The sequence below is a fragment of the Procambarus clarkii genome, chromosome 50 (assembly GCF_040958095.1).
Source record: "Procambarus clarkii isolate CNS0578487 chromosome 50, FALCON_Pclarkii_2.0, whole genome shotgun sequence".
Lineage (NCBI taxonomy): Eukaryota > Metazoa > Arthropoda > Malacostraca > Decapoda > Cambaridae > Procambarus > Procambarus clarkii.
In genome coordinates, this window is record NC_091199.1 from 13,526,404 (window position 1) to 13,547,049 (window position 20,646).

Genomic DNA, 20,646 nt, shown 5'->3' on the forward strand with positions numbered 1-20,646 from the left:
ACTTTGACTGTTCCTACTATGCTCCTCTGTTTCAAACACTTCTTTGGGTTAATGACAAACAGGGCTGTTACCATTTCTTTAGCTACAAACATTCTCTTCCCCGCTACCACCACCAACAACCACCATAATTCTTCATATCAGTCTTTTATATATATATATATATATATATATATATATATATATATATATATATATATATATATATATAATGTGCGTGTGTATATGCTTAAGCTTATCAGGGTCCTTACTGTCCCAAATACTAACATCACCCCAGTATGCTGCCCACAATAGCCTAATTCTCGAGTACCTACTGTACTCCCAGGTGAACAGGCTTATCAGGCGAAAAGAAACATGTCCAACCTTGTCTGTCCTGGCTGGTGATTGACCCGGGTACTTCGGTTGTGAACCGAGGACGGGGACCACTCTGCTACGGGAACCATATTGCCACAATGACACCTTCGTCAATTGTTTCATTACACCTACATCAATGACATCACAGCTGTAGTCAGATGTACTGTAGTTAGGAAAGCACGTGGTTGGTGGGCTGTATTGAGAACCATCAGAGCACGTGGTTGGTGGGCTGTATTGAGAACCAACAGAGCACGTGGTTGGTGGACTGTATTGAGAACCAACAGAGCACATGGTTGGTGGACTGTATTGAGAACCAACAGAGCACATGGTTGGTGGAATATACCAAGGACCAACAGAGCACGTGGTTGGTGGACTGTATTGAGAACCAACAGAGCACGTGGTTGGTGGACTGTATTGAGAACCAACAGAGCACGTGGTTGGTGGACTATACCAAGGACCAACAGAGCACGTGGTTGGTGGACTGTATTGAGAACCAACAGAGCACATGGTGGAATATACCAAGGACCAACAGAGCACGTGGTTGGTGGACTGTATTGAGAACCAACAGAGCACGTGGTTGGTGGAATATACCAAGGACCAACAGAGCACATGGTTGGTGGACTGTATTGAGAACCAACAGAGCACGTGGTTGGTGGAATATACCAAGGACCAACAGAGCACATGGTTGGTGGACTGTATTGAGAACCAACAGAGCACGTGGTTGGTGGAATATACCAAGGACCAACAGAGCACATGGTTGGTGGACTGTATTGAGAACCAACAGAGCACGTGGTTGGTGGAATATACCAAGGACCAACAGAGCACGTGGTTGGTGGAATATACCAAGGACCAACAGAGCACATGGTTGGTGGACTGTATTGAGAACCAACAGAGCACGTGGTTGGTGGAATATACCAAGGACCAACAGAGCACATGGTTGGTGGACTGTATTGAGAACCAACAGAGCACATGGTGGAATATACCAAGGACCAACAGAGCACATGGTTGGTGGACTGTATTGAGAACCAACAGAGCACGTGGTTGGTGGAATATACCAAGGACCAACAGAGCACGTGGTTGGTGGAATATACCAAGGACCAACAGAGCACATGGTTGGTGGAATATACCAAGGACCAACAGAGCACGTGGTTGGTGGAATATACCAAGGACCAACAGAGCACGTGGTTGGTGGAATATACCAAGGACCAACAGAGCACGTGGTTGGTGGACTGTATTAAAACACTTGAAGTCTTCCTTGATCGTCTGTAACTTGTTAGAACAATGTGTACATGACTGAACATTTTGATTGCTTGGTTTAGGATCCATATAATACAGGAAAAGGATTCCCTTTTACATAAACAGTTTGAAACCTGCTAAGATAGCCTCCCCAGCAAGTACCCAACGTAGTCAGAAAGTTGTTCCTACTCTGAGGCAGCGTTGAAACAACGTTTTAATAAACGTTGAAACGTTCTAATAAACGTTGAAACAACGCTCTAACAAACGTTGAAACAACGTTCTAACAAACGTTGAAACAGTTCAAACAAACGTTGAAACAGTTCAAACAAACGTTGAAACAACGTTCTAACAAACGTTGAAACAGTTCTAACAAACGTTGAAACAACGTTGAAACTACTTTCTAACACCGTTGAAACAACGGTCTAACAACGTTGAAACAACGTTCTAACAACGTTTAAACAACGTTCTAACGTAGAAACAACGTTCTAACAACGTTCTAACAACGTTGAAACAACGTTCTAACGTAGAAACAACGTTCTAACGTCGAGACAACGTTCTAACGTCGAAACAACGTTCTAACGTCGAAACAACGTTCTAACGTCGAAACAACGTTCTAACGTCGAAACAACGTTCTAACGTCGATGCAACGTTCTAATAAATGTTGAAACTACAGAGCAATAAACTTAAAACCCATTTTATGTTTGCTGAGGTTAGCAAATATACCCTCGGTGGTTCCCAGAACTTACCTTCTAAATGCCAACCTACCTTGTGGTCAGACATGCAGCAAAAGTTGACTGAAATCTTGCTTACAAACTTTCCTGCCCTTTAAAGTACCTGTATTGCCTAGATTCCCCAATCTACTCCTGGATATCCTAGGATAAGGTATTTTTAGCAATTGTATTTTTTGTAGCATGTAGTATTTTAGCGTTAATCCCGTGAGAAATGCATACGTTGTATCAGTAGTAATAACAGTAGTAGTAATAATTATTTTTTAATGCTGAACAAAATATAGATTTCATTAATTATTTAATAGATCTTTTTTATATTTAAATAATTTTTTTGTTAAGTGTAAGAAAGGACAGATGTGTGCCATTCCTTGCATTTATGAAGCAGGGTGCTTCCCTCCTTGTCACTTTTTCTTGATCCCCAAATCAAGAAAATAACAACAATTTATTAAATACATAACTGCCTTTTGTGTTTGGTAATGTGGGAAAACTCGCACCTTATTGGTTCTTCGCAAGGATTGTGTAGCCAATACAGAACAAGGAAAATTCTCGCCACCCCCTCCCCTGATTGGTTCTCCGGGAATGTGACGTAGCATTCACCAGTGACTAAAGAGGAAAGACTCCCCAGTGATTGGCTAACACCGAGCTCTGCAGAATGTCAACCAATCACACATGAATATAGGAACTAGATAAATACATTTTTTAAATCCCGTATTGGATGAGTATAATATGTAAATACCGAGGGATCCCTTAGGATGGTAGTGTCGGCTCCGGCACCACAGTGTGACTCGGGAGAGCCGACCCTCTTATTTTTTATATTGGTATATTGAATATTAACAACAATTATATATTTACAATTATTAAATAAACAACAATGAGAAAATTATATAATAAAATTATTGCAAGCAGCAACAGACATATTGATCCAGAACAGATCCGTTTGTGCATGGAAAACTTACAATAGTTCAAACAGCGCAGGGCAGGGATTTAACAACTAGTAACTCGGCTTTTAAATGTGCTTACACAGTATTAAAATTATGTAATTTGGTCCGTAGTAGATGTAGATTGACTTAATACACCGCATATTTTTGACGGAATCCACTAATCCGTTAAAAATGCGATATGTTACTTAAAATTATAGCATCGTAATATTTCCGTTTTCTATGCGCATCCTTGATAGGTTAGGGGAGACATTCGTCTTCGTGCGTCACTAATTAAGCAAATTGGGAGAACGGCTAGTTTGTTATATCCCTAATTTAGAAGATGTATGTAAAATATACATTTGTATTGTCCAAGGTGGTGAATGTGTGTGAATAATTTGGCACTAATTGGCTTTAAACAAAATAATAAACACATTAATCTGGTGTTTAATGATCGGTTGAAATGTGGCTTATTTAGAAAATTATCCGAAAATTTCTGTAATCCGATTATTCAATAATTATCCATGTCGGTCCAGAGTGACCTTGACATTCATCTGGTTATTGCCCCATAGTGAATTACCGAGACCGGTAATTAACTAGTAGTCTCTGGTGATTGGTTGAAAGACGAGCAATGCACTCAAGCACATTTTCAATTCACTTTCGGGATCTTGCATATCTCACACACACACACACACACACACACACACACACACACACACACACACACACACACACACACAAAAGCGTTATATGACAAAGAGTGCTGGGAAGACGGGACACCACGAGCGTAGCTCTCATCCTGTAACTACACTTAGGTAATTACACACACACACACACACACACACACACACACACACACACACACACAGTTATATAACTGACAAACGAAATAATGCAAGTTCTACTGTATCAACTAAATGTAAGGCAGTATTTAATAAATTTTCAATAGTTGAATAATGCTTGAATGTCCCCCCTTACATACATTAATTTCTGAAGCGTGTCTTGTGTGTTGTCGCTATGTAAAACATAAAAGTCACAGTGCTTTTATATAGTGTCCCCCGAAGCCTCCAAAAGTCCGGCCAACACTTTTGTAACAAAATAAACCAAACGGTTAACAATTTCTTCGGTGTCGCAATGATTCGAGAAGACGAGGGTGTATGGGAATCTGGATCATATTCTCAGTTGTCTTAAGGTTCATAATTTACAGTCGATGTTATACGCCCCTATTGTGATTATGGAATGTTGCATATATCCATTTCGAAACTTTTTTTTATTAAAAAATATAAGTTTCTTTATTTATAATTACTGTAAATAGTAATGATTTGGTACGCAAGATATGCAAGACGCCTATTCAATTGGAAATATTTATTTATTGTTTCTGAATTATGCTTTCTGTGTATTGAAGTGTTTTAATATACTTCAAAAATTCCCACTCAGGACATTCTAACATTAAATTAATTCCCTCCCGTGACATTGAACTTATTTTTTTTTTTTTGTTTTTAGATTCAGATTCTCTGAATACATAGATGCAAGTAGCACGGGCTATGGTGAGCCCGTAGTGGACTTACCTGGCACAGGAGATGTACTGCTTGTTTTTTTCTTTGTCTATCCTTTTTATATTGACTCCCGCCACCTAACCTCTGCCCTATCCTTTTTCATTGACTTTTCTCTAGCCTAGCATTTTTCTTGTCTATCTTTTTTGTTCCTAGCTAAGCCTTTCCTCATTGGTCTAGTTTCTTTACTAGTTAGTTCCATATCCTAGTAGTTTTCCCCTAGCCTAGATGTTTTCCCTAGCCTAGATATTTTCTCTAGCCTAGATATTATCCCTAACCTAGATATTATCCCTGGCCTTGAATTTTCCTCTGACCTATATATTATCCCTAACCTAGATATTATCCCCAGCCTTGAATTTTCCTCTGACCTATCCAATTCCTAGCTTAGCCGTCTAATTAGACTTGCCCTTTTTTTTTTTACCTCACGGCTATTTTCATGGACTAGCCTCTATCCCCTGTTTTGTGTGTAGCCTAGCTTTAACTTTCTCTGCTAGATATTCTCCTATTCTCACTATCCCACGTCGATGCTTATCTCTCCTCTCACTGATCATTTATCCCAGCCATACTGTTACTAACCCCCCCCCCTGTTCTTTCTATCCCCGTCCCTGCTGGGATTATCCCACACCTATCTTCATCTCTGCTCGTACTATCCCATACCTGTCTCCATCCCTGCTCGTACTATCCCACACCTGTCTCCACCCCTGCTCGTACTATCCCATACCTGTCTCCATCCCTGCTCGTACTATCCCACACCTGTCTCCACCCCTGCTCGTACTATCCCACACCTGTCTCCATCCCTGCTCGTACTATCCCACACCTGTCTTCATCCCTGCTCGTACTATCCCACACCTGTCTCCATCCCTGCTCGTACTATCCCACACCTGTCTCCACCCCTGCTCGTACTATCCCACACCTGTCTCCATCCCTGCTCGTACTATCCCACACCTGTCTCCACCCCTGCTCGTACTATCCCACACCTGTCTCCATTCCTGCTCGTACTATCCCACACCTGTCTCCATTCCTGCTCGTACTATCCCACACCCGTCTCCATCCCTGCCCGTACTATCCCACACCTGTCTCCATCCCTGCTCGTACTATCCCACACCCGTCTCCATCCCTGCTCGTACTATCCCACACCTGTCTCCGCCCCTGCACGTACTATCCCACACCTGTCTCCATCCCTGCTCGTACTATCCCACACCTGTCTCCATCCCTGCTCGCACTATCCCACACCTGTCTCCATCCCTGCTCCTACTATCCCACACCTGTCTCCATCCCTGCCCGTACTATCCCACACCTGTCTCCATTCCTGCTCGTACTATCCCACACCCGTCTCCATCCCTGCCCGTACTATCCCACACCTGTCTCCATCCCTGCTCGTACTATCCCACACCCGTCTCCATCCCTGCCCGTACTATCCCACACCTGTCTCCATCCCTGCTCCTACTATCCCACACCCGTCTCCATCCCTGCCCGTACTATCCCACACCTGTCTCCATCCCTGCTCCTACTATCCCACACCTGTCTCCATCCCTGCTCCTACTATCCCACACCTGTCTCCATCCCTGCTCGTACTATCCCACACCCGTCTCCATCCCTGCTCGTACTCTCCCACACCTGTCCCCCCCCCCCCATCCCAGCATCCAGAGATCTACAGTAAACTCATCTTATCCTCTCATCCTCCTGAAGGCATCGGTGTTGATGGTTCCTGTTGCTACGGAACGACTCATTGGTAGCGGTACTACCACCACTACCACCACCTCTACCACCACTACCACCACCACCAGCAGCAGCACTACCACTACTACCACCCGCTCCAAGCCACCCTCGGCCCACACAGCCGCCCAAGGTAAGGTTTTAGCCAGTCGTTGCTCTGTGGTAGAGCTCCTTTCAGCCAATCATATGACTCGTTGTGTTTTGAAGCATTCCTGTTAGCCAGTCACAGCTCAGGAAGGTCTTTGCAATTGAACACCTGTGGGAGCTCATTCCACCCCCACAATAAAACACCTCCCAGTGGACCCCCACAATAAAACACCTCCCAGTGGACCCCTACAGTAAAACACCTCCCAGTGGACCCCTACAGTAAAACACCTCCCAGTGGACCCCCACAATAAAACACCTCCCAGTGGACCCCCACAATAAAACACCTCCCAGTGGATCCTCACAATAAAACACCTCCCAGTGGACCCCCCCCCCCACAATAAAACACCTCCCAGTGGACCCCCACAATAAAACACCTCCCAGTGGACCCCCACAATAAAACACCTCCCAGTGGACCCCCACAATAAAACACCTCCCAGTGGACCCCCACAATAAAACACCTCCCAGTGGACCCCCACAATAAAACACCTCCCAGTGGACCCCCACAACAAAACACCTCCCAGTGGACCCCCACAACAAAACACCTCCCAGTGGACCCCCACAATAAAACACCTCCCAGTGGACCCCCACAATAAAACACCTCCCAGTGGACCCCCACAATAAAACACCTACAATACCAACCTAATCACTTAAAAATCTGTCTCTGAAGGACGTTCTATTCTAGTCTTTTTCTGAGCGACAAAGAATGGGAAGGAGTTGTCTGTCCCTCCCCTCTCTTCCCTCTCGTTCCTTCCCTCTTCTTTCAGTCTTCCTCAGACCGTAGTGAGACCACAATGGTGAGGGTAGGACTTTTGTCTGTCGACCAGACCACACACTAGGAGCTGAAGGGACGACGACGTTTTGGTCCGTCCTGGACCATTCACAATGGACTTGAGAATGGTCCAGGACGGAGCGAAAGGTCGTCGTCCCTTCACCTTCTAGTGTGTGGTCTGGTCAACATACTTTAGCCACGTTATTGTGACTCATCGCCTGCTTTTGTCTGTCCTTAATTATCATGGATATTAAGGCCTTCACAAAGGCAATATTAAGGCAAATATTAAGGCATATTAAGGCAAAGGATATTATGGATATTAAGGCAAAAACAACGCCTTCCCGTTGTTTTTTCCTGTTTTTCCTCTTATTGGTCCTCCTGTCTGTTCATTATTGTTAGTTATTCATCTTTTTCGTTTTTTTCTCTCTTCCATCCCTTCCTTCTCTTCCTCTCCCCATTCTTCATGTTTCTTTTCCATTGTTCTTGTGTAAAGTTTGATCAGACTGGAGACCTTAGGCTTCATTAAGAATAATAATAGTAATAATATGAATTAATGCCAGCAAGAACAAAGTCATGCTTATGTTATACCTGGATCATACCTGGAGTGTGTTTCGTGAGTTCTTCCACTCCCAGGCTGGCCAAATAATGTTAATAATAATTAAAGTGCTACTTGGAACTGTTCACGATATACAAAATCTAAAAAAAATCACTAACTTGTGAGTAATCGTCCATCTATTTTTAGTTATAAATTCTCATTTATCATTAGAATTAGACCTAATATTTCTTGAATAATGAATTATATGTAACTTGCCTGCATACCTTGCCGGCAGTGGCCTCGTAGCCTGGTGGATAGCGCGCAGGACTCGTAATTCTGTGGCGCGGGTTCGATTCCCGCACGAGGCAGAAACAAATGGGCAAAGTTTCTTTCACCCTGAATGCCCCTGTTACCTAGCAGTAAATAGGTACCTGGGAGTTAGTTAGCTGTCACGGGCTGCTTCCTGGGGGTGGAGGCCTGGTCGAGGACCGGGCCGCGGGGACACTAAAGCCCCGAAATCATCTCAAGATAACCTATACCAAGGAATACAGATTGAGAGGTTATCAGCGGTACCGATGGCTGAGCGGACATAACACTGGACGCGTGATCCTGTGGTCCCGGGTTCGATCCCGGGCGCCGGCGAGAAACAATGGGCAGAGTTTCTTTCACCCTGTTACCTAGCAGTAAATAGGTACCTGGGAGTTAGTCAGTTGACACGGGCTGCTTACTGGGGGTGGAGGCCTGGTCGAGGACCGGTTATCTTGATAACCTCAAGATAACCGATAGGTCGTTTGAATTGATGCGACGACTTAAATTAGTTCCGACCCTATTTCTTGTTATTTAATCGTATTCACGTATGATTCTCTTGTTAAGTATTTGGTGTTTTCTGGTTACTATTGGATCTGTCATTCCTCGGCTGGTCCGTTATTCTCGTGTTTTTGTTACTGCCTTGGACTCTCCGTTGGCATAATTGCGTTGTTTGTACTTCTCAGGTTTGTTTAAGCCCGTTACTCCCCTTCCTCGACCCATCCCACATCTTTGACCCATACAACAGTGTGACCCATCCCACATCTTTCACAACAAAGAAAATGTAATTTAAACACAAGAGTCTGGAAGAACAGAGCAGAAACTGACACAGTCGTGCCAGACGCAAGAAATACAAATGTTGCAAAGCCATAGAACAGAGAAGAATCAAATCCAAAACACTTTCTCACACATGCAAAATCAAAATCAAACACCACCTCCAGTATTGGACTTATTCTTACAAATAAAGGTTCACCAGTTGATTGACAGTTGAGAGGCGGGACCAAAGAGCCAAAGCTCAACCCCCGCAAGCACAATTAGGTAAGTACAATTAGGTAAGTACACAAAGGATGAGATCCTAAACGATCAGTTTGAGGCAATTTAAAAATTCGTTAAACAACTTGAAGGTCGAAGATCCGGACATCATCTTTATAAACCATGACCAAAACTCGGTGTAACCGATTACTTAACTTAATATGTAACCGATGTTAACAGGAGCCTTTGTAAGAGAAATTTGTAATGGTGACCAGTCCACACACTAGAAAGTGAAGGGACGACGACGTTTCTGTCCGTCCTGGACCATTCTTAAGTCATTTGTCGACTTATGACTTATGCACACTTATTGCAATATGCTAATGCACTCGGCCCTGGGCTCAAACTCCTGGAGTTCCATATTTATGAAATGCCATAACACAAATGTTAAATATTATGTGGAGAAAAATCTTTGATACTTGTGAGATACCAACAACACGTAACTCAGCAGACATTAGCTCCACTCCACAAAGGGAGAAGCAAAGCATTGGCCAAAAATTATATTCCAGTCGCACTAACATCAATATAATTAAAGCTTTCGATTGATTTGGAGTCAAATCTCCGGTTTTATTGACCGTCACATTTCAGGCCAACGTGGATATTGAGCGGGAAGATCCTGTCCTTTGCAAGTACTCAATCACTATGACAAAATCACGAAATGGATATGTTGTATACAAGGCATTTGATACATTTGATCATGGAGTCATGGCCTATAAAAAAAGATCCGCAGGAATAGCTTATTCAAATTCCTGTCAAACAGAATACAAAGAGTAACAGTCAAACAAACTCAATTCCAAGCTCAGTGAAAGCTTTGTACCTCAAAGCACAGTCAATACACCACTGCTGTTTCTCATTCTTATATTAGATATAGATAAAAATATAATTATTGCTTCGTGTCATCCTTTGCAGCCGACACAAAAATCACCATGAAAGTTACGTCTGTAGAAAAACTTGAAAAAAATACAAGCTGATATAAATAAAGTTTTCGATTGGGCTGCAGTAAATAACATTGATTTTTAACAGTGATAAATTCCATATACTTAAGTACGGTAAAAATGAAGACCTTAAACGAAGCTCAGGCAACAAGACACAATCAGATCTACTCAAGGCAAGAAAAGAACATGGTAAGGGATCTGTGAGTAATATTGTTCGAAGATCTGACGGTAATTGAAAATACCAAAGCAAATATAGCATCAGCCACAAAATGATAGCATGGATTATGAGAACCTTCAAATCCAGGGATCCATTCACAATACTAATACTATAAAAGTCACTGGTACTGGCCCGCCTTGAGTACTGATCGGTACTCACTTCTTCCTTCAGAGCGGGAAAGATTGCTGAAATAGAGGGAGTACAGAGAACATATATGGCAACCATAGACGCGATAAAGCACCTAAACTATTGAGATCGTCTAAAAGCTCTCCAAATGTGCTCTCTAAAAGGAGACGAGAAAGCAATTACAAAAACTGGAAGATACTGGAAGGTCAGGTCTCACATTTATACCGTAAAATAACAACATACTGAAGGAACGATATGGAAGGAAATGCAAAATAACACCAGCGAGGAGTAGAAGTGCCATAGACACAGAGAACACTATGAACCTCAACTATTCAGTATCCTCCCAGTAAGGATTATAAATATTGCTGAAACAAAAGTGGACCAACAGAGTTGTAGTGGATACGTGGACCTAAGGGTCGCTCCAAGCAACAGCCTGTTGGACAAAGACATACCAAGTCAAGCCTAGGTAGAACAACTCTCAGAACCCACTTGAGGTATACTCCAGGTGAGACCCATCGCACAACCGCTTCGACCCATCCTGTCTCATTCGACCCATCGCACCACTACTACAACCAATCCTCTCTTTATCGACGCTACGTTACCCAAGTAATCTTTGCCTTACTGTCGTGATAGTTAAGCCTTCCGTGTTGGCGTTGGCAAAGTAATTAATTAAGCTCACTCTAGGATCATGCTACAGCTGTAATACAAGTTAGTGGTGCTTGTTAACACAGTGGTGCTTGTTAACACAGTGGTGCTTGTTCACACAGTGGTGCTTGTTCACACAGTGGTGCTTGTTCACACAGTGGTACTTGTTCACACAGTGGTACTTGTTCACACAGTGGTACTTGTTCACACAGTGGTACTTGTTCACACAGTGGTACTTGTTCACACAGTGGTACTTGTTCACACAGTGGTACTTGTTCACACTGTGGTACTTGTTCACACAGTGGTACTTGTTCACACAGTGGTACTTGTTCACACAGTGGTACTTGTTCACACAGTGGTACTTGTTCACACAGTGGTACTTGTTCACACTGTGGTACTTGTTCACACTGTGGTACTTGTTCACACTGTGGTGCTTGTTCACACTGTGGTGCTTGTTAACACAGTGGTGCTTGTTAACACTGTGGTGCTTGTTAACACTGTGGTGCTTGTTAACACAGTGGTGCTTGTTAACACTGTGGTGCTTGTTAACACTGTGGTGCTTGTTAACACTGTGGTGCTTGTTAACACTGTGGTGCTTGTTAACACTGTGGTGCTTGTTCACACAGTGGTACTTGTTCACACAGTGGTACTTGCGCTTGTCAATTGGCAGGAAGTTGTTCTCGTAAATGATTGCTTGGTAGTGATAGTGCCAACGTTGGTGTTCTCAGTGTGTCCAGGTCGAGATTGACACGCCCACGTCTACACAGCCACGCCCTCCTTCCTTACACAGCCACGCCCACTTCTACACAGCCACGCCCTCCTCCCGTACACAGCCACGCCCACTTCTACACAGCCACGCCCTCCTCCCGTACACAGCCACAACCACGCCCTCTAGCAGCAGCCAGACAGCTTTAACAAGATTTCCAAGATAGGTGTTAGATGTCCCCTTGTCAGCTCTTCCACGCACGCACGCACGCACGCACACACACACACACACACACAAGCACACACACACACACACACACACACACACACACACACACACACACAAGCACACACACACACACACACACACACACACACACACACACACACACACACACACACACACAGAGGAAATGGTGGACCAAGTCAAACGAGGATGTAAAGAACTATACCAACAATTCGAGAAGTAGGAGAGAATATAACACCTTCATGGTCCAGTAGACAATAATCCCAAGAAGCAAAAGCGAAAAGCAGGAGAGAGTGGAGGAAATAGAGGAGGGCGGCGAAGGACAGAGAAAATCTGAATAGAAACAACAGGACCAGAACTGACGACATAAACATAAAATGATTATAGGATAGAAACGTTGAAAATGATATTGGCTCCAAAGTAAACAGATGACCCAAGCTCCTACATTGCCATCTTGAGGTTATCTTGAGATGATTTCGGGGCTTTAGTGTCCCCGCGGCCCGGTCCTCGACCAGGCCTCCACCCCCAGGAAGCAGCCCGTGACAGCTGACTAACTCCCAGGTACCTATTTACTGCTAGGTAACAGGGGCATTTAGGGTTATCTTGAGGTTATCTTGAGATGATTTCGGGGCTTTTCTTTAGTGTCCCCGCGGCCCGGTCCTCGACCAGGCCTCCACCCCCAGGAAGCAGCCCGTGACAGCTGACTAACTCCCAGGTACCTATTTACTGCTAGGTAACAGGGGCATTCAGGGTGAAAGAAACTTTGCCCATTTGTTTCTGCCTCGTGCGGGAATCGAACCCGCGCCACAGAATCAAGAGTCCTGCGCGCTATCCACCAGGCTACGAGGACCCTACAATTTGCCATACAAGAAGGGAAATGACAGTGAATGACCAAGTGACCAGGTTACACAAAAATGGGGTAATACAAGGAACTTATAATGAAATTTGTAAGGACCTCGGTGGCGGCTTTCATGACGTGTTCACTACTGAGTCTGGACAACTCCCAGTGCTAGAGGAGGAGGTAAACCCTGACAGGAAACTATCAAATATTGAGGTAACAAAACAGTACTGAAACAACTAGTATCACTAGACGAAACTAAAGCTATTGGGTCAAATTAGTGTCACCGTGGATGTTAAAAGAAGCGGCAAATGTCCTCACTATACCTCCAGCATTGTTCTGAAACGAGTCGCTTAAAGAGAGGGAATTGCCCAGCTGCTGGAAGAAGGCAAATGTGGTACCAATTTACAAGAAAGTAGACACAAGAGGCACTTAAATTGCCTCTTGTGAGGCAATGACCAGTGTCACTAACAAGCATCCCCGGCAAAGTACTTGATATAATAATAAGGTTAAGGCTAGTTACACACCTAGCCTAATTTGCTCTAGAATTCTACATACCTAATTCTCTCTAGAATTAGGTATGTAAACAAACATCAACATGGCTTTATGGAAGGGAAATCATGCCTGACGATCCTGCTGGAGTTCTATGATAAAGTAACAAAAATAAAGTCAGAGAAGGTTAGACAGACAGCGTATTTCAGGACTGCCAAAAAGCCTTTGATAAAGTACCTCACAGGAGTTTACTGTGCAATCTTGAAGGTCAGGCAGGATTAAGCGGATAAGCCCTAACATGGTTAAGGAATTCCCTAACAGACAGGAGTCAGCGAGTGACAAGGGCGAAGGGTCGAACTAGCGTAGGGTAACAAGCACAGTGCTGGTACCCATACTATTTTTCATTAATATAAATGACCTATCTTCGGGAGCTGAGTCTTGCATGTCGATGTTTGCAGGCGAAGCAAAATTAACAAGAACAGCTGTGACAGATGAGGATGGTAATATTCCCAAAAATGACTTAAACGAGCAGCAGAGATGGTCCGAGAAATGGCTGCTAGAGTTCAACACCAGCAACTGTAAGGGAATGGAAATAAGAACAGGAGCCAGGAGACCGAAAGGCCAGTACACGATGAAGGGAAACTACCTTCCTATAATGACTAGAGAAAAATACCTGAGAATGGACATAACACCAAACCTAACTCCAGAGACTCGTATAATTAGGATAACGCCAGCACCATACTCTTACACTAGCAAAAGTCAGAACATCCTTCAGGAATTTAAATAAGGAGACAAGCCCCTCCAAAAGATACCTGATCAACCAGGCTATGGCTCATACGTCAGGCTGCGAGCAGCCGCGTCCAACAGCCTGGTTGACCAGTCCAGCAACGAGGCGGCCTGGTCGAGGACCGGGCCGCGGGGACGCTAAGCCCCAAAATCATCTCAAGGTAACCTCAAGATAACCTCAAGGATACCCCAAAATGCCTAAACGAGGCATTTAGAGCACTGTGCACTTGAGACCAGTTCTAAAGTATGCCACTACATGATCGAGACATATAAAATACTTAGGGAAATTGACAGTGGAAGTAGAGGACATATTCACAATGAGTACCATAAGGGCATGGATAGAAGCTTGAAACTCGTGAGTTATAGAGCTGTTATTTGTTCTTTTTAGCCTAAGAGTAGTGGAAAATGGAATGAACTAAAGGAGCAGGTTGTAGGTGAGAAGTCATTGCATTAGGCTACCGGCGCCTAGAAAAGCATGACCCAAGAACTGAAGCTCGATCCTGCAGCCCCCCCCCCCACACACACACACACACTCAGTCGTCTCCTCTGCACTCTTCTCTCTTTTATAACTTGCACTCTCCACCTACATCCTATTCAAACCACCAAGGTAAATCCAAGGTAAATCCTCTTTGCGTTAATCCTACTTTAATCCCGTTTCCCACACGAAAAAAATCCAATTACACATTTCTACCTCTCACCCCAGTCGTACCAATTACATCTATTTCTACCACTCAACCCCATGGCACCAATTACAGCTAATTCTACTTCTTATCCCATGGTAACAATTACATATATTTTTACCTCTCAACCCCATTGTACCATTTACGTTTGACTCTCAACTCTATGGTATTAATTGCATATATTTCTACCTCTTAAATACATGGTACAATTTCTGAATATTGAATGGGTGACTTGTGCATGGGGGGCGGGTGGATATGGCGACTTTTCTGTTGTGTTCAATATTGTTTGTCTGTCTTCCTCCCTCCTCCCACCGTCTCCCACTGTCACCCACCTGCAGCCGTTCTCACCCACCTTGTTCTTGTCACAGGATCTGCTGGAGAACACCGGGAGGAGGAGGAGCAGCAGCAGGTGTCGCCTCACACCTCCCCACAACTCTCCAGATGGGGGACCCAAATCCCCACCCTCCCTAAGGAACTGGAGAGAATGATTAAAATCAAGAAAGGGGCCGATCAGCTGGGTAAGTTAATAATGAAGAGGTTTGTGTGTGTGTGTGTGTGTGTGTGTGTGTGTGTGTGTGTGTGTGTGTGTGTGTGTGTGTGTGTGTGTGTGTGTGAGAGTGAGATTACTATAGTGTAGTTACAGGATGAGAGCTACGCTCGTGGTGTCCCGTCTTCCCGGTACTCTTTGTCGCATGACTGAAACAACTGACGGTCGTGGCCTCCCTCCTCCTCCTTCCCTCCATTTTATCTCGCCATCACTCCCTCTCACGACGCATTTTGATCCTTACCTACTTCTCCTACTCCTATTGCTTCTCATCCTTCCCAAATCCCCGTCTCCGCTCCCCATCCCCACGTACTTAGCCCCTCACTATCCGTACTTCTCTCACTATCCACGTCTCCTGCAGGGGTGAACATCGAGGTGGTGGACCAGGGGGTGAACGGTGTGGTGGTGTCATCGCTGGTGAGGAACGGCGCCGTGCACAAGGACTCCCGCCTCCACGCCGGCGACTTCATCCTCAGTGTCAACAACGAGTCCATGAGAAACATTACCAACTCCCAGGCGAGGGCCATCCTCCGTAGGACCCAGCTCATCAGCACTGATGTCAGGTGAGGACAGGGGTCTCCTCTCCTGCCAGGGTGAGGATAGACAAGGTGTTAGCTCTGACGCCAGGGTGAGGATAGACGTGGTGTTAGCTCTGACGCCAGGGTGAGGATAGGCGTGGTGTTAGCTCTGACGCCAGGGTGAGGATAGGCGTGGTGTTAGCTCTGACGCTAGGGTGAGGATAGGCGTGGTGTTAGCTCTGACGCCAGGGTGAGGATAGACATGGTGTTAGCTCTGACGCCAGGGTGAGGATAGACAAGGTGTTAGCTCTGACGCCAGGGTGAGGATAGACGTGGTGTTAGCTCTGACGCCAGGGTGAGGATAGGCGTGGTAGCTCTGACGCCAGGGTGAGGATAGGCGTGGTGTTAGCTCTGACGCCAGGGTGAGGATAGAGAAGGTGTTAGCTCTGACGCCAGGGTGAGGATAGGCGTGGTGTTAGCTCTGACGCCAGGGTGAGGATAGGCGTGGTGTTAGCTCTGACGCTAGGGTGAGGATAGACATGGTGTTAGCTCTGACGCCAGGGTGAGGATAGAGGTGGTGTTAGCTCTGACGCTAGGGTGAGGGATAGACGTGGTGTTAGCTCTGACGCCAGGGTGAGGATAGAGGTGGTGTTAGCTCTGACGCCAGGGTGAGGATAGAGGTGGTGTTAGCTCTGACGCCAGGGTGAGGATAGAGGTGGTGTTAGCTCTGACGCCAGGGTGAGGATAGGCGTGGTGTTAGCTCTGACGCCAGGGTGAGGATAGACATGGTGTTAGCTCTGACGCCAGGGTGAGGATAGAGGTGGTGTTAGCTCTGACGTCAGGGTGAGGATAGAGAAGGTGTTAGCTCTGACGCCAGGGTGAGGATAGAGAAGGTGTTAGCTCTGACGCCAGGGTGAGGATAGAGAAGGTGTTAGCTCTGACGCCAGGGTGAGGATAGAGAAGGTGTTAGCTCTGACGTCAGGGTGAGGATAGAGGTAATGTCAGGTCTAATATCCCGCCCCCCCCCCCTTACCCTCTCCCATTCGTCCTCATGGAAAGGATAGGAGATAGACGTACATAGGTAGCACTTCTATGTACTTTATTTCACCGAACTTCGGAAATAGACGTATAAGTACGTTGAACTAGACTTCTCTTGTTACAATTTATATGTAGTGGGGAGAATAACAATGCATGAATTCGCATGTGCCATGAATTCATGTACTTGTCGCAGCAACGACTACTGTAAATTTTGGTAGCTGTCTTTTTTGTTGTTGCTGGGGGGCCCACTGGTCAGTGTAGTTGTAGGGGCCCCACAGATCAGAATGTAGTTGTAGGGGCCCCACAGATCAGAATGTAGGTTGTAGGGGCCCACAGATCACACCGTAATTGCAGTGGTCCACCGGTGAGAAATCTAGTTAGAAATGGGGAAAAAGACACACTAGGTTGGGAACCACTGAGTGTAGAGAGAAGACTCGACCCCAGCTCCACCAGTAATGACCCACAAGAGGTTCCAGTGGAGCCTTGGCTCGACTGGAGGCTCCACTGGAGCCTGGAGTACCACTTGGAACGCACACCCCATCGCCTCATCCTGGAACCCGTCCTGGAATAGTACGTCACATTTTGCCGTATGAATCCCTTAAGGCTTAACTGCTGTACTAAAAATGGTGATTTTTAGTGATATGGTGTCACACTTGGTGATTCGAACAGCGCAGGAGGGTCTGCAGAACAATTTCGTAAGACGTCTCCAAGATTCGTGTCTCTGCCAGCAGTGGCAACGTCATTGTCTCAAACAGCAGTGCAGGATCAACTATGTGGACTTAGACAGGGGTCACAAATCAAGAACCTCCTATCTCGCCTACACGCGCACGCACACGTACGCGCTCGTGGGTGTGTGTTTAGGCAGGTTTCAGCGGCTTTAGGCAGAGTTGGGTAAAATTATTTGGCAGTTTATGGTGCAATTTCTAAGACATATTTTATGCATAAACACATCGGGAGGCGCTGAGAACATTTTGGCGGGAAAGCTTTTAAACAAAGGTTTCAAACAGAATCCAGAGCGGGTTTTTTTTTTTACTAAAAAAAATTAGAAATTATGAGCCAGGAATTTTACCCTTGAAGAAAGCCATTTTCTGGCACTATGGTTAATTCCTATTTCCCTGGCGACCGTAGGGACGAGACTCAAGGGTTACTGAAGTGCAATATCGGCTCTGTAAGCTTCTACTCCCATCCTTCTCACTCCCTCCCTCTAACTCCCCGCGTGAGGAGCCCTCCGGCGGCGTCTACGTCAGGAAGCCTCAGTAAATCCTCCCAATAAGGTGCCTGTAGCTCTGGGTCACCACCGCCGGCCACATCCAGTACCTCCCTTGCAGGTTACGGAACCGGTTGCACCAACACCCTCCCCATCACCACCTCCTGGTGATGTAATTGCTTCACCTGGTGATTCATTTGGTGATTTCCACTTGGCCCGGCAAGTGGCTTCCCCCGTCGTCTCCTTCGCCTGCTTAAAAAACTACTTTTTGCTTTAAAAATTTGTCTTCTGTTGGATTTCAACTTCCTTGTGGCCTGGTTCTTGGCGACCTGGTGACCTCCCGGTGACCCAGAACAGCAGGTATGACCTTGTGTGCACACAGTTAACGCGTTAAGGGTCATAGTCCTTGTGGCGGTGTGTTAGTAAGCTGCTTGTATCGCTGGGTTCACCTAAGTATATAACACAACCTTTCATACCATCCCGGGCGGGACAGAAATAGTTGGGCGTATTAACTATCACCTAATGGCCCTGTTGAGAGTACCTGCCAGTACCCCTCCCTGTTGAGAGTACCTGCCACGAGAGTAAGAACAAGACCGGAACACGAAGATGCCAACGTAGATGGCACTGATCGCCACGCCCACTACACCTTATTAATTTTTGTATGTGCTTCCTCCCTTTTTCTCTGTTTTATTCGTCCCCATTTACGTCCCCCATTTATGCCCTATTCTTCCCCCCTTTAAGCCGTACTCCTCACCTATTTGTATTATATACCTGACCCCACTAATAGTACAAGTCCAATACGTCCTGTACAGTCCCATCACTTGAGAATGAACCATGTAGGTTCGAAACGTCGTGTAAATTTATAATTAGTGTAATACATTCTACAGTTAATTATTCTTTTAGTTTACCTCGAACAAATAACATTTGGAGAAATCCTTTTCCAATTAAACCAAGATGCAAGACCACTAGTCAGAGGGATAGAAGCTCTGAAGAAGAAAATAACCAACACAGAATATGCAGGCTCTGGGTCTCTCAAAGATGCAGGACAGAAGAAATAGAGGAGATATGATAACAACGTACAAGATACTGAAGGGGGATTAGTCAGGGTGGACAAAGGCGGCCTCTTTAACTTGAGATACAGCGAAGAGGAGAACACAAGTGGAAGCTGGAGACACAAATGAGTGGAAGAAATGCAAGGAAATACTCGCACCGAGTACGGGTGGTTATCTTGAGTTTATCTGGAGATGATTTCGGGGCTTTAGCGTCCCCGAGGCCCGGTCCTCGACCAGGCCTCCACCCTCAGGAAGCAGCCCGTGACAGCTGACTAACACCCAGGTACCTATTTTACTGCTAGGTAATAGGGGCATAGAGTGAAAGAAACTGCCCATTGTTTCTCGCCGGCGCCCGGGATCGAACCCGGGACCACAGGATCACAAGTCCAGCGTGCTGTCCGCTCGGCCGACCGGCTCCTACAAGTGGTCAATAAGTGTAGGGCACAAAGAGCAAGTTGTGGAAGTCACCTGTATTTATAACTTTAAGGAAAGGTTCGATAAAGATGGTGATTAAAATAGTGAAGCTTTAACCTATCTGGTACAGCCAGGGCATTGGGCGGGGCATGAGGAGCTAGACCTCACTTCCTCGTAGTCAGTGATAGGTAAATACACGAGTTAGACAAGACACAGAATCTCAGAGTAAGCGAGGCAGTAATTCAGGGCGGGCGAACGCGCGCGCGCGCGCGCGCACACACACACACACACACACACACACACACACACACACACACACACACACACATCTGTTATCAGCTTCCAGCCATTTCATCCTGGTAGGCTTACGCTGGGAGGAGATCATGCAGATCCACTTTTGCCAATTTCCATATTCTGAAAATCTGATTTGCGTGGCCTATTTGCCTTAAGTTATAACCAAGAAGTTCGAATTATGCGTATGAATTATGTATGACTTGATAAATTTGTGTATATCGGATATTTTGTATATATTTGCGCCTGAAACCAACCACATGTTGATAGTGACCTTCTTCCTGCAAAATCTACGTTCGATCCCCCAATGGTTGGGTTCTTTTAGCTCTGTTCACTTATCCCAGCTCTTAGTCTGTCCTATATCCTTTCCATGTGCTATATTTTCTTAGTGTTCCTTTCACCTGATAATGTCCTTATCGAGAACTGGACGTATATAATACGTGGAGAGAGCTGGGGTAGCTTAAAGGCTTTTGGAGGTGGGAATCACAGCCTATTGTAGCCGCCTCTCGATGCAATACGCATAGGCTTATATCAAGCCTAAACCTAATGTTGAAAGGACGATGGAACCCACGGCAAGGCGTCAGACGCACCCATATAGCAATACCCCATTTTTCTCTCTTTATT

General features: G+C 45.4%; 1 protein-coding gene across 1 annotated transcript in view; it reads left to right on the forward strand.

Annotated features, from left to right (window-relative positions):
- LOC123748468 (multiple PDZ domain protein) overlaps positions 1 to 20,646 on the forward strand; it is a 1,300,933-nt gene that overhangs the window by 953,477 nt on the left and 326,810 nt on the right. Inside the window, 3 exon segments of the mRNA XM_069303573.1 lie at positions 6,475 to 6,634; positions 15,327 to 15,476; positions 15,864 to 16,065. Coding sequence (XP_069159674.1) covers positions 6,475 to 6,634; positions 15,327 to 15,476; positions 15,864 to 16,065 — 512 coding nt within the window.